The sequence below is a fragment of the Archocentrus centrarchus genome, chromosome 19, assembly GCF_007364275.1.
Source record: "Archocentrus centrarchus isolate MPI-CPG fArcCen1 chromosome 19, fArcCen1, whole genome shotgun sequence".
NCBI lineage: Eukaryota > Metazoa > Chordata > Actinopteri > Cichliformes > Cichlidae > Archocentrus > Archocentrus centrarchus.
Window position 1 is genome coordinate 13,330,637 of NC_044364.1, and position 21,952 is coordinate 13,352,588.

At 40.3% G+C, this 21,952-nt stretch overlaps 1 protein-coding gene across 1 annotated transcript in view; it reads right to left on the reverse strand.

The window, feature by feature from the left end:
- Positions 1-11,289: 11,289 nt before the first annotated feature.
- The window catches only part of med1 (mediator complex subunit 1), a 12,520-nt gene continuing 1,857 nt past the window's right edge, over positions 11,290-21,952 (reverse strand). The window contains 15 exon segments of the mRNA XM_030754489.1: positions 11,290-12,472; positions 12,475-15,740; positions 15,820-15,925; positions 18,128-18,223; positions 18,565-18,766; positions 18,980-19,107; positions 19,219-19,343; positions 19,565-19,676; positions 19,799-19,962; positions 20,345-20,419; positions 20,525-20,596; positions 20,759-20,787; positions 21,096-21,228; positions 21,481-21,535; positions 21,657-21,735. Coding sequence (XP_030610349.1) covers positions 11,901-12,472; positions 12,475-15,740; positions 15,820-15,925; positions 18,128-18,223; positions 18,565-18,766; positions 18,980-19,107; positions 19,219-19,343; positions 19,565-19,676; positions 19,799-19,962; positions 20,345-20,419; positions 20,525-20,596; positions 20,759-20,787; positions 21,096-21,228; positions 21,481-21,535; positions 21,657-21,735 — 5,214 coding nt within the window. The 3' untranslated portion in view covers positions 11,290-11,900.

The window sequence follows — 21,952 nt, forward strand, 5'->3', positions numbered from 1 at the left end:
GTGACTGTAGCATTTTACTGTAACATTACAGTAAATTGCTGATAAACTATGCTTATCAAGCTAGCTTGCTTATGTTAGCTGAAAACTCACCAGATGTGTCTATAGACTAATTAGTTTGTATTAGCATAACCCCACTGAATCTGACTAAACTGTCTTTGGTTCAGCTACACTGTGGATAATTTAAGGACCTGCTTAATATGAATATATTCATCCATCTTCTTTCACTTATCCAATTCATGGTCATAGGGGGGGGGCCTATCCCAGCTGGACAGGCCAATTTTCCACATAGAGACTGACAACAATTCACAAATTGACATTCACACCTGCAGCCAGTTTAGAATCACCCCTGGGCACATCTTTGGACTGTGGGAGGAAGCTGGAGTACCCAGAGAGAACCCACGCAGACACAGGGCATGTACACAACTCCATACAAAAAGGCACCAGGCTGGATTCAAACCCAGGACCTTCTTGTTGTGAGGCAACACTGCTAACATGGCATCACCATGTGGCCCTAATTTGAATACAGAAAGACAATATCTCTAGTCCTTTTGGGTCAGATTGTTCTTTTTAATAAAAGATTTCCATTGTGAGTCTGACAACTATAAAAGTGATGACAGTTACAGGATTGGAATGCTAATTTCGTTGATCAGACTAAGCATAGATTAACGGACACTTTCAGCAGTCACATAGCAAAGTCTGAGAGTATCTGCCAGTCTGTGCAGGTCACTAAGGACAGTCACATGTTATCTTGTGTGCAGCACACAGTGCAAATCTCTTGCCTGCCAACCTAGCCTGAGAGCAGACAGACCTATTACAATATAAACTTACTTCCTGGAATCGAGACTAATCTCTAAGAGATCCTGTAGTTTTAGATGGTTTTATGTAATGGGAAGTATGCAGGACTTGATATCTTTAGAAAACTATCCACAGAAAGAAAACATGTCTCTAATGGTTCTCTGTGAAGAGCTGGAAATAACAATGTTGGATACTGTAGCACATGAAGTTGCCAAGTGCAACAAGCTTCTGAAGATTATTAAGAGTCTGAATAGCTTGCACTAAGAAAATAGGAAACAAGCTGCATATTTCAGTTGTCTCATGAGGCCAACTTAGCCTTCGTTGAAGCTACTAAGTGAAAAAAGTGTGTTATTTTAAAGATCCTTTACTATTTAAATGAGAAAGCTTAATTTAAAGCCTTTGATGTAATGAACACCCTCAGATCCCCACTGTATCTGGGTCAAATGTTAACCTACTTGTTCCCGATAGGAGACAAATCTTTTTCATGATGTAACAAGTAAACGTTTGCTCATGTGTGAAACAGCCCTGTTTTTTTATTTATCACTTTGAAGAGTTTTTCATCGCTAGCTCGATCCACATGGAGTACATGGCCCACATTTTCTGTGTGGATTATTTTTTCCTTTGTCTGTGGTGGATCTATTACTTGTTTTGTTTTGTTTTTTTCTTTTTAAATTTCGTGTGTCTTTATTTTCATTCTATTTACAAAGTGTCAGTATGTAATGACAATGTGAAAACTGAGTCCCCAGTGTTTGCACCACCAGGTCAGGTGTGAACTATGAAATATATAAATGTGTGAGCCATCATGAAAAGAAGTATTTATGTGAAGCCTTCGGGGTGTCCAAAAATAAGGAGAGAGAAACAGTAATGAAATGAGAGAGAGAGCAAGATGGAGAAAACCAAGAAACCAGCGCAAACAAAAGTAAAGAGAGCAAAATCTCATTCAGTTTCCATTTCACAAATCATATCACAATCATGTTCATTAATAAATTCTTATATATATAAAATATATATATATTATATATTCTAAATTCTATATAATATATATATATATATATATATATATATAATATATATATATATAAGAGAAAGTGATGTCAGACTTTGCTAAAAACAGTGTGATTTATTTATACACCAGAACTGTCATGAACTTACAAGGAATGTGTCATTTTTCCACCAGTAAAAAAGGTGCTGTGAACTATTCATGTAAGTGACTGTAAGCTGAATCAAAGACTCAGACTCGTCTTGCTGCTCTTATGAGGCAGAAGGAAACAGACACAGTGACAGATGGAGGAAACACAGACCAGTCTTTAACTGTAGTATAATTTAATAAATTATTAGATGTTGTTAACAACAAGAAATTAAATTGTCTGACCATAACCTGATTATGTGAAAATTATTCTGACCTAATTACAGTAAGAAAGCATATTACCTGCTGCTTCACACACTGAATAACAGGGCTCGCTGCAAGCTCAGGGAGCAGCACATGAAACAGAAATGAAAACATAGTTAATTAAGGAGAGCGGTCACTATGATGCATCTGAGATAAACATGCAGTTTCCTTACATGCTGAAGTATTTATGATGTTTAACTACATATTACATATAATTTGGCTTAATGGTGGTGATGGTGATGAAAAGAAGGAGGATCAAATAGAATTCAAATCCAATTCAACATGAGGTTTATATCTGACAAAATTCATATTGTAATATTGCAAACCATCATATTTCACTATAAATGTGAAATGCTCCCCCTCCTAGGCACCACAGGGCTTGCGACAAAATTCCAATGCAATACATTTACCATAGTAAACAGCTGTTGGATTCAGCTGTTTCTGGACAGAACAGCTGTTTCAGGACATCAGTTTGCTTGTTTTGGTTTTTTTTTACTAGTTCTATAAGTTTTAGCAGACTTGGACATAAAGATGCAATAGTTGCTTTGAGAATGTTGAAGAATTATAGAGAAGGTCAGAAGGAGTTGCACTGTGTCTTTGTGGATCTAGAGAAACCATATGATAGCATGCCAATAGAGGAACTATGGTACTGCACGAGGAAGTCAGGAGTGGCAGAGAAGTATGTGAGTCTGGTACAGGACATGCATGAGGGCAGTGAGACAGTGGTGAGGTGTGCAATAGGAGTGACAGATGGATTCAAGGTGGGTGGGATTACATCAGGGATCGGCTCTGAGCTTCTTCTTGTTTGCAGTGGTGACGGACAGGCTGATAGAGGAGGTCAGTCATCAGTCTCTGTGGACAATGATGTTTGCAGACAACATTGTGAGAACAGGGAGCAGGTGGAATGAAAGCCAACAGAAACAAGACAGAAGACATATGTGTGAACGAGAGGGAGACAGGTGTAATAGTGAAGATGCAAGGCGTACAGGTAGCTAAGGTTGATGAGGTTAAGTATCTCAGGTCAACCATCCAAAGTACGAGAGGTGAAGAAGAGAATGCAGGCAGGGTAGAGATGGGGCAGATGATCTACTGTGGTGATCTCTAAAGGGAGCAAGAAGAAGGAGGAGACAGAAATGACACACAAAACCAGATTCACTTGCTGAAGCAGAGTCAGAATAATTTACTAAACAAATGTGACAGCTATATTTAGCTTCAGAGGCATTTCTACTGTGCCAAGTAGTGTCTGTTCACAGACTGCTGTTGCCTGAAATGAAGATTTACTCTTTTTACTCTATGTCATTGGTTACATACTGTTGTTTCCTTGTGAGACCCAGCTTGAATTCAGTCCTTTTACAAAGGCTATTTTGTTTGGCCATTATGGCTTTAAGGGTCTAGGATAAAGATGACATTTTAGAAATATGTACGTGTGTGTGTGTGTGTGTGTGTGTGTGTGTGTGTGTGTGTGTGTGTGTGTGTGTGTGTGTGTGTGTGTGTGTGTGTGTGTGTGTGTGTGTTAAGAATGGCAAAATGGCATCTATTCATACTAAGGTGATAACTAAGTGAAAATTGACCACATCCATAATTACACCCACTCGCTCTCTCTCTCTCTCATTTTGGATAATAATGAAAACTGTATTTACAGTCTGAAGGGATTTCAGCACACACACACACACACACACACACAAACACACACCATGGATGGATGGGATTTCAGCAGTGAAAGGTATTCTCACATTGTGCTCTTGTTTTTATGTCTTCATGATTTTAAGAAAAATAGTGGATTTGGGAAGAAGACTGATCAGTATAGAAGAATGGGATTGATAAATGCTGGCACAAGATGATATGAGATTCAATCAGAACAGCTTTTTAAAAAAAAAAAAGTACTTTTTTGTAAATAAATAAATAAATTTAAAATAGTAAACTTGACTTTTTCTCAGTATTCCATCACAAGATTAGTTGCCTGATTAATTTTATTGCTCTGCCTTACAGTTTGTTTGCTTTGTAATGTTGATATTAATATAGAAGCAGCCTGAACTGAGGATAATGTCCAGTCAATGTAAGCAATTACTGAAGGCATACTGTATATAGTGTAGTGGTAAACACAGGTTGCAGGTTCGATTCCAGCCAGACTAACGTTTGCCCTTTGGTGTTGCGTCAAGAAGGGCAACTGGTGTAAAATTTTTCAAATCGTGATTTAACAAGGTGGTGGAATTAAGGTAGTTCTGAAGCCAAAAGAGGGACCAACCCAGTACTAGTGAGGTGTACCTAAGAAAGTGTCCACTGAGTATAGGTAACACAGACTGTTGGGTTGAGGGATGATGCAGCAATGAAAGGAGGCAGGCACAGATCAAACCTCTTCTTACTAACTTGAATCAAACTCAGCCCCAGCTGACTTCTAAAACTCCACAACAACCAATACCTCCGTCAGCCCTCCACTGTATTGAGCCCCTTGAGTCCTATTACTTGATTTTAATTTAATATCTCTTTTGAATTTTAGTAAGATTTTTTTTTTTTTTACAGATATTACAACAAAATCTAATATAGACTTTCAGAAGCTGTTATCCTGTAAAGTCGCTCTGAACTTACACCACGCTGACATTACATTATGTGTCTACTGTACACAGTAATAGCTCAAAGAACTGATTCTCAGCAGCAGTGGTTCTGTGAAAGAGTCAGGGATGAGATGGCTAAAGAAAATGCTAGGCAGAGAGGATAGGCAGCTAGCCAGAATGACAGAGATTTGTGTTCAACATGCCAAAAACGGATGGCACTGCCACTCGCTGACTCACACCCCAGCCTCACTGGGACTATAGAGACAATAGACTTCCAAACAAGTGAAGTACAGGCCAAGTGACCCATTCCAGCACAAATACCAGCCTTTTAGTTTAAACAGGTGCCCAAAGTTCCTTTGGTTTAGATGTGGTTTGGATGGTGTATATACTGGAGGAAAACACCTAATTATCACGTAACATGACATGTTATATCTATTCAGGCATGAAGTAACTGCAGTTTGCACACTATTCATTGTTTTGCTCCTGAAGAGCTGAAAAACTGAATAGAGATAAAAAAAAAAAACGAACAAACAAACATCCACAGCTCCACCATAGACCAGTTTTTTGGTTTTTGTTTGTCTTCTAGACGCAACAGAAATGTGTTTACTGAAAAGTTGAGAAAGCTCAGGAAAACAGTCAGTGTTTTGAGATTAGAGCTGCTAATCCCAAGATCACAAAAATTAACCTTCAAGTTTACAATATCTGTTGACTTTTTCCTTTTGTGTGTCAAAAACTTGTTTAAAGCTAAAAATGATATTGTTATTTATTAGGCATATAACAAACTGAATTTACATTTTTAGAGCCAAATTTGAGCTGGCACACTGGACTCGGAAATGAATCGAGCATAATTTTTTATTCAGCCAATAAAACGAATTTAACTGTTCAGGAATGCAAGTGAATAACTGTAATTTGGCAGTTTAATCAAACATAATTACGTGCTTTACTGTTTTTATCTGCTTTTTTAAAAAATAAAACAGTTCATTTTAAAATTCCTGGGTAACGATAATAAATATATTTTAGCATTAAAAATATCATTTAGATTAAAGCATACTGGTGGATTACAAAAACATAAAAACTGATTTTGGTAATTACCAATACTGTTAATTTATGGCAGCTGTGGCATAAACCTTACATTGGGTGGTGGTCTAATGAATTTGTTAAACACTGTACAAGAGAAAATTAATAATGACTTTGACTGTTAGAACTTGTTAACACTCCATCTTTCACAAAAGGGAAACCGCACAGTGCAGTGCTTCTTAACACGGTGACTATAAACTATAGGTGTACCTTCACTTCCTTCATTTTTGCTGATGTTTCACAAGCGACACAGTTTTACAGCCACTTACTTCAGTTTGCCTCAGCATTACTCGAAAACTTGATGCAGTTAGGGAAAATTTCCTCAGCACAGCATTTTAAAAGGACCTGCAAAGCTACACAACCATAAACTTTTCTTACAAAGCATGTTAGGCCATGAAGGAAACGTCATTCTGCTTTCAGTTGTTTTGTTTTGTTTTTTCAGTTAAAACAAGAAAGACTGCTATTGGACTGAAAATGAAATTGCAAAGTGCTGATGAACTTGCACAAGCAGTTGGAGTAATAGAATTCACATCAGCAAATTAATCCGCAATTTTCCTGCTACAGTTGCAGCAACTTGTCAAGGAAAAAATGATTAAATTCAATTTCCATTTCAGCCCATTCAGTTGCTATTTCTCATCAGAACCATTATTATTCAGTGATGCTGAGCTACAGCTCCACACACACAAATATGCAAATTACTGACACAGTAAAACCACTGCAATGTAGAGGAAAAATAACATCATTGGTAAATTTAAAACACTTTTTTTTTGGGGGGGGGGGGCTCAACAATGATAAAATGGTTCAGCCATACTATAAGCTGCTGCATTGCATACTCCAAATAGTATAAGCTGGACTTTATTGTGCTATAATAACATCCCTAGTTAGGATGCAGCATTCTCAGAATGAAATAAATCTACGTTCTCTTCTCCTCAATCCTTCCTTTGCCTTCTTACTTCTTTTCACCCTCTTCTCATCCCTTCTCCTCCTCCTTTGCCTCCAAAAGCTGACTGTGTGTAGCTATAAAGCTTAACTAACTGGCAAATGACTGTCCCACTCTAGCTCGCTTATCTGCAGGATAAGCTGGGAGGTTATTTCCATGCTATACCGCTCATCAACAGTCGTGAACTGCAGCCCTTCCTTGCATGCTCGAGGGGAGACTGCAGTTTGCTGAAGTCATCTCACTGGCTGCATCTTTTGTGTCTTATGCACCTGAAATCGAAGGAATCTGTATTCTACAATTTAACAACTGAGAAGAGTTATCACATAGTAACGCAAAACAGCACGTGAGACAGATGAGGCTGGCTGCAGCTCATGAAGACAGGAAAGGAGTTCAAAAGAAACCAAAATGGGATCTGCTGGGGGGGGGTGAGCCAGAGGAAGAAACAAAACAGATGTGGGTACGTAAGAGGAGAAGAGGGTAAACTGGTAATCATATTATGTGGAACGGAATAATGGTGGAATTAGAAATGAAATTAATTATGAGTACTACAGGATCAGAGTGAAGAGAATCAGCAGAACATGACATTTGGCAGCATATTTTCTCTAGTGCTAAAATTTTAATCTAAGTGTTTTAAGTAATGTACATGACAATTCAAAATGGTCAGACTAGCGACAGTGACACACTGAAGTTGGTTAATAATATCAGTAAGTTTACAAGTCTACAGCCATGCTACCATCACTGTGAGGCTGTAATTAGCTACAGTGGTACTTTGAGCTCAGAATGCTGACAATTTTTTTATATATATAAAAAATAAATAAATATTTTTTTTTAAAAAAAGAATGCTGACATTTAGCAGGTAATATTTACCAGGTTTGCCATCTTAGTTTAGTTTTTGGACTTCTAACATTAGCACTAAATGCAAAGTACAACTAATTAGGCCAATAGGTATTTAATTTATTTTGCAAGTATCTTGTCATTAAGCATTTACCTGTTGATTGTACTGCTGAGTAAAACTCTAGCATCGCAGTAACTCTCAAAGTAGGGTCTGTGGACCCGTATTTAAGAGGTCCGCAGATTAGTATCTAACCATCTAAACACATGGCAGTAATTCAGTGCATTTATGGAACATAGAAATGGTCAGGATGACCTGTTGAAGGTCAAACTGAGCATCAGAATGGGGAAGAAAGGTGATTTATGTGACTTTGAACATGGCATAGTTGACGTTTTCAGAAACTGCTGATCTACACAACCATCTCTAGAGTTTACAGAGAATGGAATATCCAGTGAGTGGCAGTTCTCTGGGTTAAAATGCTGATGTCAGAGGTCAGAGGAGAATGGCCAGACTGGTTAGAGTTGATAGGAAGGCAACAGCAACTCAAATAACCACTCATTACAACCAAGCTATTCAAAAGAACACCTCTGAATGCACAGCACACTGAACCTTGAAACAGATGGACTACAGCAGCAGAAGACCACACCAGGTGCCACTCCTGTCAGCTAAGTACAGCAAACTGAACTACAGCTTGCATGACCAAATTTGAATAACAGAAGATTGGAAGAACATTGCCTGGTCTGATGAGTCTGGATTTCTTCATTTGAATGGCAGGGTTAGAATTTGGCATAATAGCATGAAAACATGGATCCATCCTGTCTTGTATCAGTGGTTCAGGCTGCTGGTGGTATAATCATGCAATTTCTTGGCAAATTTTGGGCCCCTTATTACCAACTGAGAATTGTTTAAATACAACCACCTATCTGAACATCCATCCCTTTATAACCACAGTGTACCCATCTTCTGATGGCTGCTTCCAGCAGGATAAAGCACCATGTCACAAAGCTCAGGTCATCTCAAACAGCTTTCTTAAATATGACAATGAGTTCAATGAGTACTCAAATGGCCTCTACAGTCACCAGATCTCAATCCACTAGAGCACCTTTGGGATGTGGTAGAATGGGAGATTCACATTATAAATGTGCATCAGACAAATCTGCAGAAACTGTGCGATGCTCTCATAGCAATGTGGACCACAAGGAATGTTTCCAACCCCTTGTTGAATCTGTACACAGATGTCCACAAAGAATTAAGGCAGTTCGGAAGGCAGAAGGTGTAACTAATGAAGGATAATTTATATAGCATAATTTTGCTGTTATTCTACAAAATCAGTAGCATATATTCCTGTATGGACAGAAAAACCTCCCCTCATGTCTCAAGTGACAACACATGAAACTAAACAATAATTTTATGATTTAAAAAAAATGCCTTATTATGGATGCATCTGCTCCGAAGATCTGTGGTATTCAGATTAGCTAGTAAAAGACCATCATCAACTAGATGCAGCTTGATTGGCTTTGCATTCCTCTCTGTGTCCCCAGTGCCCCATCTGAAGGAGCCCAAAGGAAGGTCGTCTAACCCTTTGTACTGTATGTGTACAAAGGATAGATGCAGAGTGTCATATTCAGCTAAGTACTCTATGACACCACAGCAGGAGGTTGCTTGAATGTCATTACTACCAATGTGGTTTATCATGTCCTTGTGAATAATAAAGGAATCATGTCTTCCTGCTATTGAGCTGCAGCACAGTCTGTTCCTCTGCTTTCTTGGCTTTCAAAATTACTTATTTCCATCTTTTCTTGATTTTGGCTTCACTTATTGGAAAATAATAAAAATCACCAAAACTATTAGATTTATTTCCTCTCATCTTATTTAACACAATATATGTAGAGACATTTTTCTGGTGACCTCAGACGGAGTTTGTACATTTAATGATGTGAATAAACATAAATCATTGCAGTTACACCAAATGAGAAAATATTGTCCTGGAATAATATGTTAAAGCTATGTCCTAGTTATGGAGCCAGTAGCCCAGAGTTGAACCCCTGGTGTGAATAAGCTGAGAAAAATCAATTTGTGATTTGAGGTGGGTGCACAGTGCTGTTTAAAAATACTGTTAACAGCATTCATTTTAATATCCATTCTGTTTAACCATAATTTAAAGTTGGAGTCTCTAAAGCAGCATTTTCAGCCAAAGTTATTACAATCTATTACAATTACAGTTCTCATTTCTATCAGGCCAACCTTCAGCCATCCTCAGGCTACAAGCTTCTCTCCACATTCCTCCCTCTGTAGCTCTTTGTCTCTCTTTTCCCTGCCAACCTTTTGAAACTGCTGATCTGCCCTTTTCTCCAGCACAGCTAATTTCTTTATTGTTGACCCTGTCACTCACACTTTCTGACTGCTTGGAATATATCCACATACTTCCATTTCTTCCCATAATCCTCTCATACTATGCAGACTCTTTTTTTTTTTTTTATCATTTCTCAAACACAAGCCTGATGATGACTGAAGGTCTGGGTGATGTTACTAGAAGGTTTCAGATCTGGTCATGTGACATAAATACTATTTATAATTCTCTTCTATTGACTGATTATTTTGGCATGGATAATTTTTTTTTTTCAACACAATAAAGATACAAATTTGAAGTCCTGACAATTTCAATTTTTTTCCTGAGTGCTCAGCACCCCAGCATTTTAGACTGCCCTATTTCAGTGTCTAATTCAGCTACCACATTCTTGAGCTGTGCTGGAAGCTTGTTCATGTGGATGGTTATGTTGGTCTGCCCACTACTTCAGTCTTGGGTGATCACCTGACTTTACATGTAGTTCCATCATGACATTTACTGGATTGAGAGTTGGTGACTGTGGAGGCCACCTGAGCACAGTTAACTCATTGTCATGGTCAAAAACCCAATTGTGTGGCATGGCACATTATCTTGCTTGATGCCGCCACACACCAGGAGTTCCTGACCAGGCCATCTGCCACCAACAACTATGCCATGTTCAAAGTCACTTAAATCACCTTTCTTCCCCATTCTGATGCTCACTTTGAAATTCAGCAGGTTGTCCACATACCCAAGTACATTGAGTTGCTGCCATGTGATTGGCTGATTAGATAGTTGCTTTAACAAGCAGTTGATGTAACTAATAAAGCGGCCTGATGAGTGCATATGCATTACGTTCAAAAGCATTCATTTCATCAGTTCTCCCTCTTAGGTTTTGGCATCAAAACAATCCATGTAATACAACATGAGAGCGAGAGAGAGAGAGAGAGAGAGAGAGAAAAAATCACTCTTTGGATTAAATGGTCACTACATCTATTGATAAGCAAACATCACCAGGTAAGTATCCAAATCAAACTATCCGAAAATGTACAAATCACCCTTAATAATATTTGTGAATAAAGATGTGAAAAATCCATTGAACCTCCACGCAATACCTTTGGGAACATGACTCATTACAAAGAACCCTGAAATTCTGCACCCAGAGATAGAGCAGCTTGATAAACTGGTGCCATCTAGTGTAGCTTTGAAGCTTAGCCTAACAGACTAAACAGGAAATGATACAAACTTGTTTAGTATGGACAGTTTTGTCACTTTGTTTAAATGGTTACAATTTGCATTTTTGTTTGATAGAAGCTTGAAATAATCAAATCTGAAAGACACAAATATGGAGGAAATTGTTCCAGATGTGAATTTTTTTTTTATTTAAACCTTCAAAAACAATTCCAGTTATAAAAAATAACTGCATGTGTTTTACTCCAACATTATCATCATCATCAGTTACAGTCTTCTTTACCTACACTAATTTACACATTAACAGCTTAAAATGTATCAAAAATCTAAAAAATTTGCAGTTGTATGAGAAAAACAAGGCAAGTAAACACTGTACCCTTCCGGCTTTAAAATAACTTTGAATAGATGTCATACTATATATATTGGCAAACTGTTTTTGACAATACATACGCACAGTAGATGTATTAAATGGGAAACATACTGAAATTAAGAACATCTGACATCACAGCAAAGATAAAAAGGTTAACTTCTCAATTCTGAGTTGGCTTTTGATGTGTAGCGCTCATTCATATAAACCGGGCATCCCAACCCAACATTACACACTGTTATTCATACAGTAAAAAAAACAAAATTAAAATACAGCTTTAACAGTTCAATAACCAGTTAAAGAGCTTTAACAGCCCTATATCCAGCTTCAATTTGTAGCTTGAGTAAAATAAATAGTTTACTTTGTATTTTAAAAGGCATGAGTTAAAATGTGACAACAAAAAAGCGAAAACAAAAGACTCTACATCAAATTAAAGGTTACCAGTGAGGGCTGAGTCCATGAGGTCATCATCTTCATTTCTCATATACATTGGACTAGGCCGGGATGGCCGATCTGAATTTAGCATGGACAAAGATGAATCTGAAGCTGAGATGGGAGACCTTGACCAACTGTCTGATTTTATTGGATGAGAAGATGGCCCCATGGACATAGAAGACTTCTTTTTCTCTTTCTCCCTCTCCCTCCTCTCCCGTTCTCGGTCTCTGTCCCTTTCCCGTTCCCTCTCTTTCTGCTTCTTCTTCTCCTTCTTGTGTTTCTTATGTTTCTCACCTGAACTGAGGGGAATGGAGCTCATGTAATCCTGGGGAGGAAGGGGGCGCATGGCCTGGTCATCGTCTGAACTGGGGCTGTTCTGGTGGGACTTCTCAGCTACTGAGCTGCTGCCTGACTCACTCTCACTATCCTGGTTGAGTGGGGTGTATCCTGGTGACCGGCTGTGACTGGGGGAGGAGCGGTCATGCTTGGGTGTTGAGCCACTGAAGAGTGGGGAAGCTTTGAGGCTAGAAATCTGGGGACGCATATTATCGCTAGATCCTTCCCCTGTTTCTGAAGGGTCACTTTAGCCTTGATGCTTGGAGAGCCGCCATCTGGTTTGCTAATTATAATTTTGGCCAAAGCAGTTGAACCTACACCACCTGTTTTTGGGTCCATTAGCTTTTTATCCCCACTATTTCCCACTGAAACTGACACTTTTGCCTTCGCCTCTTTATCAGACTTTTCCCGCTTATAGTCCCCACTTTGGGAGGATGAGGAATGCTTGGAAGGACCCATGTTTGAAGGCCCACTGGGAACATTTCCAGACCCACCTCCAGAAGTAGATGCTGAACCAGCTCCCCCTACTGGTGGCCCTACCTCACAACCATCCTCCCCTACTCCACCTCCACCAACACTCTTCAGCTTGTCTATGACTGCTGTCAAAGAGGGCTTCTTGTTACGGCTAGGAGACTTTCCTTTGGCGTTTGGGTTATTTGCATTATTCTGACCAGCCCCTCCACCACTGCCACCTCCACCCCCACTTCCACTGCCTCCTCCACCTCCACCACCACTACCTCCACTTCCACCTCCCCCTCCACCACTGCCATACTGAGACTGAGAGCCTCCTGAGAAGCCCATTGAACCTGAAGATGTAGAGGAACTGGAGGACGATGAGGAAGATGAAGAACCAGATGAAGAGCTCCCCCCAGCTGATTTTTGTGAGCTCATGCCTCCACCAGAAGAAGACTTGGACCCTCCAGAGCTGCCACCTCCTGAGCCCATTGGGGATTTTGCCTTGGAAGAAGGCGGGGTTCCTGGAACCTGGGACTGCTGCATCTTCATAGGGGAGGACAATTTTTCGCCAGAGCTACTGGAACGAGAATGGGAAGGGGAGATGTTGGGCTTTATGTTGGGATTCATAAGTGAACCAGGAGGCTTGCCCCCCTGAGACTTAACTTTATTACCACTTCCAATTCCTCCTCCAGTACCTCCAGGCCCAGATAGGCCATGTTTGGTGATTGGTGAAGATCCTGGCTTGCCAACACCCATTCCTTGGGAAGAGCCTTTAGACTGGGATTGCCCACTTCCTGCACTCCCTGGCTTGGAGCTGTTACCTTGTGTCATGGAGCCTTCTTTGGACTTGATCTTTCCAGAGGATGATGAGTGCGAATGATGGCTTTTGCTGCTGCTGGTTCCTCCAGTACCTCCTGTGCTGCTTGAGGCCGAGCTGCTAGAGGTGTATCCACTATGGGATGAGGTTTTCCCCCCAGTTATGGTCCCTTTTGGGATCTGAATAGTGATTTTGGGAATTGGAGGGGTGGCACCTCCTGGGGGAGTTTGCGAGCGTCCTGAGCTACCAGGTGACTTGGAGCCCCCTCCACTTATGCTGCTTCCAGAACCTGAGCCACCACTAGGGGGTGTATAAGGTCGCCCTCCTGAGCTGTGAGAAGGGGACTTTCCATCAGGGTCCAGCTTTTTGCGTTTGGGTGGCTTATCTTTAGATTTTCCCTCACTGGATGGGGTCCTGCTACGCTTCACCTGTTTGCCCTCTGTTGAGCTGCTCCCCATTCCCATCACAGAACTGCTCCCTCCACTCCCCCCATTCTCATCCTTTGGCCGCATGAGACCCTGTTTAACTTTTGGTTCACCAGATGCTCCTCCAAGGCCCATGCTCATAAGAGGGCTCTGGGACCCTCCACCATGTGTGTCTCCTAAATCAGGAGCTTGTCCCAGAAGCGGTTTACCACTACCACTGTTGCCTCCAAAAACCATCCCAATATCAAAAGGGTCCTTTAGTGAAGGCTCTGGAGTGCTTTGTCCATGTTGAGTAGGATTTTGAGGGGTTCCTGATGGGGTATTCTGCTGGCTACTTGCCCCAAAACCCTTGACAAGGTCCATGTCTCCATCAGCACTTGGAGAACTGTCATCAAAGTAGCTCTGGGAGAAACCATGGCCTGAATTGAGAAGGTCAGGGTTGAAGTCTGCAGCATCAGGGAAGAAGTTGGTAGAAGAAGAGTCACTGGTGGGAGTGGTAACAGTTGCAGCCGCCTCAGCAATCAGGTCAGCAGGGTCTGTGAAAGGATTCTCATTGCTGTTGGTATTGAAAATATCTGCTGAGTCAAACACTGCACTACCTTGACCTGAGCTTGAGGAGTCACGGATGGGAGTACCTAGTGGGCCTCCATCCTCCCCACCACTGCCCATGGGGTGCTGCCCATGGCTCCCACTACTGCCTTTGCCAGTTTGTTCAGGTAAATCTGACAAGATTTCTGTGATATCAGGTCCAATGCTATCAGAGCTTGAGAGGCGGACCATACGAGGTGGTACAGCACCTGGTGGTTGCTGTTGCTGAGACTGGACATGAGATTGGGAATAAGGCATGCTAGGGCCAGATGGTGGTGTTCCACACTGGCTAGGTGCAGGAGTGATGCTATGGGGCGTGTCTAGGCCATCACCAGTCAGGTTAACATCATAGATAGAATTCTGAGATGCGTCCACATCCATAGAGAGGAGTTCACGATGGAAATCATCCTCATGAGTGACTTGATGGTGCTGGTGGTGCTGTGTCAAGGAAGATGACTGTTGAGATTTCATACCTAACCTACCCCCTCCACCACCAGAAGCTGTTCCAGGTAATATGCCACCCTTGTCATTCCGTGGGCGCTTCTTTTTTCCCTTCATGCTACCTCCAGGACAGGTTCCGCCCATGCCGTCTGTCCGTGGAGAACCAGAAGAATTCTGTCTCTCTAATGGACTAGAACCATACAGTGAAGCAAAATCTTGAGTGGGATTGTCCTTCAACAAGTTCATCAGCATGGGGTGATTCTTGGTGTTGCTGGCAGGGGAAGATGTTGGGGGTGGAGTTTGGTGGGGCTGTGGTGCATTCTGGGAGCTGGGACTAGAACCCACACTTCCAGTTATCTGTAACAGACTTGTCAGTATGGGATTCTGTGTGACTTTGCTGTAGTCATCTGAATGGCCTTGACCTTGCTGCTGTTGTTGCTGCATCTGTTGCTGGCCAGCCATTGCTCCTGGGGTTAGGCACTCTCCTTGGGCTTGCCTGTCAGTTCTTGAAATCCCATACAGAGTAGTGATCGGACCTGGAAAATTGGGCCCTCCTCCAGTAGGTGTGCTGCCCCCTGTAAGCCCAGGCAGTCCCATAGGATTAGATCCATCACCTGCTGTCATGTTATAGGTGGGACTACCAGAGGGCGGAAGGTTATTCTTCACCATGGTCTCCACTGTTTGTGCAATTAATGAAAGGGCTGGAGTGTCTGCTTGAATAGTTTCTGCTTTCCTCCGAATTGCCCGCATGGTTACAGGAATGGACATGCATCTACAAGAGGAAGGAAATGATTACCAAACATGTACTACACTGTGCATAATCACACAATTAGAAGGAATTGTCATCTCACCTCTGGACCACTTTGGTGATGAATTCATCAGTGCAGATCAGAGCATCTGACACTCCTTTATATAGCTTGCAGGACACCTGTCTGGAGTCAATCACCTCCATCACCACTAAAGAACAGAAGGGTTATACAAACAAAAACAAAACACATAAATCCCTTCAGACTGCAAACTTATGTTACGCCAAACTAAAAGTGTCAATTTGTTGCCCACTGATGAACCTTGAAGTTACTGTGACTGAAAAAAGCATCAAATTTAGCAAGCAAGGACACTTTTTTGGGTGAATGTTTAATTGGACAATCAATAGTGAAGAGACAGACCACAAACATGGGGTTTGAGGGTAAAGGTTCAACATCCAGGGATGCTGCAGTCATGTGCTGAATGCTGCAGTTTCCCATTAAAATGGCAAACACCAGTCCATATCAGCTTTCACCCAATGGTAATGACATGTCTTCAATAACAAGTCCAAGTAAAACTTTGCAATTGCTTGTTTGTGTTTTTTGCAATGAGGTGGGGAAACCTTTATATACTCAACCCAAGATTGTTTACCATGTAAAATAAGTAGCTCTTGGTAACACCACTGGACAATCAAAGAAGACCAATTTCCCACATAGCTACTGTAATATCAACAACTCCAACAGTGTCACATCAATTTAAGCAGTTAGCAGGGGTGTAACGGTACAAAATTCCATGGTTCAATTCATATTGCGGTACAAAAGCCAGGGTTTGGTTGAGTTCATTTGCATATATGAAATAATTATTTCTGGATCAAATGATGTGACTAAAACAAATTACTTAGAGCTTCCTTAATCCTTGCAAAAAATAGCTTTCAATGAACATAAAAGCCAAATTTGACTAGAAAACAAATGAAAGTTGAGTAAAAAAAAAAACTGATGATCAATTGATCACTGTCTACTACATATCACCTGAAAGTTCTGTTATTGTTTCACTACTAAAATACAAGGCAACACAATATTCCTCAGAAAATAAAGCTGACATATATCATCTAATGAGAATCAGCAGCTACATGTACCTTATCACCTCATGCTTATTCCCAATATTGCCACAATTACTGATTTTCAGCAGATCAGACCTGCGACCCTCCTGTTTACAGACAGCTGATCAACAACAGCAGGTTATAAGCTAACATTATGCCAGCTAATGTCAGGTTTGAATATTCTTAAAAAAAAATAAATAAATAAATAATATATAATAATAGTCACACTTTCCCCTGATTTGATTACATTCTCACATCATATGAGAGTTAATTTGCTAATTGTCCAAGTTGTCAACAACATTAAATCCACCTCAAAGAAAGTTTCAGCAACATGGGTTAACTGACCAAATTAGCAGCACTTACTAAAATAGCAGCGCTTACCCACAGAAAAGTCCTGGAAATCCTCAACAACTCACTTCAGTATCGCTGACATTGGTCAGAAGTGAGCTTCTCTGACTCATCGACTCATTCGGACTCCTCACAAAGTTTTACAGCCTCCTCCTCCACAGTAAATAAATGTGGACGCTTCATGAAGTAAACAGTGCTCTTACAGTCTGCACTCACCAGATAAATGCTGGACCAAATGTTTGAGGTGACTTGGGAGTAAAAACGTAAAATATTTAATGAACACACATCCATTTTTTATCCCTGATTTATTGCTAAATGTTTAGTATTAAAATATGTAAAAAATATAGTGTATACAAAATTTTTTTTTTTTTTTTTAATACACAAACAGTAGTAGAAACATGCCAGCCATGGCCACAGCCATTATGGGGAAACACAATAATAATTACATTATAGACTCATCTAAGAATCCCCCCCCCCCTCGGTACAATAACCCTGTGATCTCTTGAACCGTGGCTTCAATACCACAGTTATCAGTTAACCACAGTGAACCGTTACACCTCAAACATTTAGAACCTCTGATTCAAAATTTAATTCATGGAATGTAAATAAATCAAGTGGATCAACTTCAAGTTCTCAATCAGGACCTCAAATATTTGGAGCAAATGGAATTGAGGAAAAAAAAAAAAGGTGTATAAATTTATCCATTACAGGGCAGTCCTCACAAAAAGGAGTTGTAGACATTGTAAAGGCATATTAGCAAGTTTGATTTTTGTAGAAGTCTTAATACACTTTGTTACCAAATATCATGTTTACAGTGGCTTTTTTCACCATTATTCAATTCAATTCAATTTTATTTATATAGCAGTAAATCACAAACAAACAGTTGCCTCAAGGTGCTTTATATTCTAAGGTAAAGACTATACAATAATTACATTATTGTATAAGAAAACTTTAAAGTGAGTACTTACCACAGACTAGGGACTCATTCACCGGATGCTGGAAAGAGACGCCGAAACTAGAGTCAGTAAGAGGACACACCTCAAACTGCAGCAGGCCGGCACTGTCTAAAACAACAATCAGTCGTTAAATGTAATTTAGTATATCAGACACAAAAAACAGATTACAGTAATCCCTCACTTATCGTGGGTGTTGCTTCCGCGAAGTAGGGACGCTATATTTATTTTAATACTTATATATTATTTTAGTAGTTATAAACTATTTTACGTTTTTATAAACCCTCCCCACACACTTATATACCAAATATATACATTACTGTACAACACGTACTACACATGTGAAGAATGAGTACCGCAAAAACCCGTGAAACAGCGAACCGCAAAGTAGCGAGGGATTACTGTACATGTTAATTACAGGAAATAAATACGGAAAATCAGAAACCACCTACCTTCTTTGATAGAAGTCCGCTTCACACAGCTGCCAATCAAGGTATTATAGGCTGCCTGGTGCCGAATGATATCCAACAGGAATGGCACTTGTGCTGGGTGGCGGAAGGGGATCTTGGACACCAGTGCTCCTTGAAGAGAATGACCATCTTGCACTGGGGCATCACCGTTCAGGAAGTAACAATGCTGCTGATCAGGTAACACCTTAGAAAGCATAAAGAAGTGTTCAGATGGTGTTACCGACAGGGAAAGAAAGCATATAAATACAAGTAATGGTGACAATGTAACAGAAAAGGTTAGGGGTAGCAACTGAGGACAGACAGACTACTCATTAAACTGAATAAAGTGCATGTTAAAAGACTCCAGAGATTTACAGCACATCACTGATATTTGTGGAGGCATATCATGTCTACTCACAGAATAAAAGTGCATGTTATGCAGGGGTGGTGCTGGGGAGCTGCCCTCCTCCAGACGCCGGAGCTGGCTCTGGACAATTAACTGGTAGAGAGGCAACAGTGTGGGTGGGGTCTCAAATACTGGGATGGCTGGGAAAAAAATTTGAAAGAGATTAAAATTAAACATTTTACACAAAGACTAATTTTTTCCCCCGGACATGTTAATGATTAGTGACTAATCCCTTCCTTGGGTAAACTCACAAGTGGCATTGCCCATCTTCTGAATAAAGGAGAGTGAGAAAGGCATTGGGTGGTTCATCTTGAGGAAAAAGCAAGCTGGCAGGTCCACGCAGTTGGAGTTTGTCACAGTGGAAAAGGAAGGTGTCCTAAAATAAAGAAAAACTAGATACACCATCTGTTCTCTACTAGTTCTGCACTAGTAAACTAAAATTACCCCAAGCACTGCCTTCTTATTTGCAAGACTGGTGAATTTACAAATGTTAACTAATTCCCAGAACATGTCTGCATGCTAGCAGGCTTTACACAGATTAGAGGCTGCTCACTGGAGGATTTTATAAGCACTCTACAGTAAGCTACATTCTCATACCCTTTGTTGTCAACAGGGTGGGACCCCGTGATCAGTGGAGCGATTGGGAGCTTGTAGACAGAAGAAGTTCCCTCAATTGTAACAGAGACACTGACACCCAGAGAGCGTGGCACTGTAACAAGAGTCCACAAACAGAGACAAATCACACAAGGACAACTGCAATCCAGTAAATTACATAGCTAGTGACTGGTAGAAGATTCTTGCTATAGTCATCAATGTACTGCATGCACTTGCCATTGTTGTCTGTTAAATTGAGCTGTGTGCCTGTTCCCTCCTCAAATATGTCATAAGGGGACACGTAGCACTGGAGAGAAACAAGGTGGCCACCGCTTCTGGCTGTCAGCAAGCCCACACTCCCATGGAGAATAGTTTCCACAGTATTAGCATTGGTCGCTAACCTAGAAAGCATATAAACACAGACGATCAAAATAGTGACGATCAAAATAAGCCTTTCAGTCTAAATTCTTTATTCACAACAAGTTAGGCAAATGTACACTGACTGTGACTTAGAGATACATTGTGTTATAATAAAACCTCCAAATAAGTAGCTGTCTCACTGCCTATACAATAGGTGTTCCTACACCTCACAGTCTATTTGGTTTTCTAACAGCAGCACAGGTCCATACTGATTAAATCTTGTGGACTTTATTATTTAACACTGACTTCTTCTGGAAGCGCATACATATAGAATGCAACCAAAGCCCCTGGGAATATGATGTACATTAAAAGCCCAAAGATCTTGACAATAACTTGAGTAAATCAAAACTGTATTTAACTTGCCTAAACATGTGCATCATCTTTGTGAGATCAAGTTCCAAAGACTGGAGTGCTATGTACATCTTGGTTTTCAGATTACTGGAACACAGAAATTAAATATTATGAGACATGAAAACAATATTCAAAGACATATGGCATCTGCATCTTAAACCAGACAACATCATAGCCTGCAAGTCTACTTACTCGTCCCCAGGAAGCTTGTATAAATCAACCAGTCCCTTGAGATGTTTAGAAAACTCTTCAAAGTTCTTTTCCCTGTTGAGAAGGGGAAAAAAATGGCTTAGTCATCTATTAAACTAATTCTAGTACCTCTAACAAGTGACTATTAATCAATAAAAGAAATGAAACACCTTGCATTACAGGTTTGTGCTCTTTATCATTCGAAAGTGTGCAATTAAACCTGTGATTTCTACTCACCTTAGATGCTGAATCAGCTCAGGACAACTCTGTGACCAACAAATCAGGAAAAAAAAAAGCATTTGAAATAATTGTTAATGTTAATGAATTTTAAAATGATTCATAAACAATAACCAACTAGGCCCCATTCACAAAGACCTAGAGAACAGTCAAAGACCCCTGGCAACCACCTGTTGCTATGGAAAACCGTGTATTCTAACTGGTCGCCAAAAATTCCTGGGAGTCGGAAGGTGAAAGGGGTTGCAATGAGATATACAAATCTGTACTAGAAACCTCCTTATGATTGCTTAACAAGTGTTTTTCTCAGCGACCGGAGGTTGCTAGAGGTTATACTGACCATGGGGTTTTCTCCTTGATGAGCCACCTTAACGTCCACTAGCTGGCCACTAGTGTCTAGATGCACCTCCACATAAAACACATCTGTTGTGATGTAGCACTCTGTTCCTGATGGACTCAGGTGGGAACTCAACCTGCGCAGACAAGACAAAAAAAAAAAAAACATTAAAAAAATGCTGTGACTTTCCTAGAGTCTGTTTTCCTGTTATACTTAAACTAAAACAGCTTTAGTATATCAGCAAAGAATATAAATATCATTGCTGACGAAGTCCACAATGGATAAATGCAAATTCTCAGCTGAAATATAAAACTACTGCTTTTTACTGCTCATCTTCATCTACTTTCAGTGCTTAGATTTACCACCTTGTTAACAGTAAGACACTCACATGTTTTGTCGAGCGATGGATTCTAGACGATCTGTCATGGAGGGAAGTGATGAGACTGAAAAAGAAAGAAAGAAGAACAGAAAATGTAAATTGATAGTGTTAAATAAATGCCTACATTTTCTTCCCAAAAAGATCAATTTGCTCTTCCTTGTCTTTCCATCAGCTGACATCCTCACCTTTCAAAGCTCTCTGCAGGGTCTCCAAGCAGTTGAGCAGGAGCTGGTGACCTGCTGCATTCATCACACCACGCTTCTCCTGGGACACAATGTGAAAAAAACAGAAAAGGGGACAGTTCATAAAAACAAAAACAAATGTACTTTATTAACAAGATTAAAGTTTGTTTTCCACCTTCCCTACTGGGTTCAATAATTTAAATGCCACATTACAACTGTACCTATCCAGCAGCTAGATTATTGAAGAAAATACCTTTTGTGCAATTATATGACTAATGGCATTAAATTTGTTCTTTGTT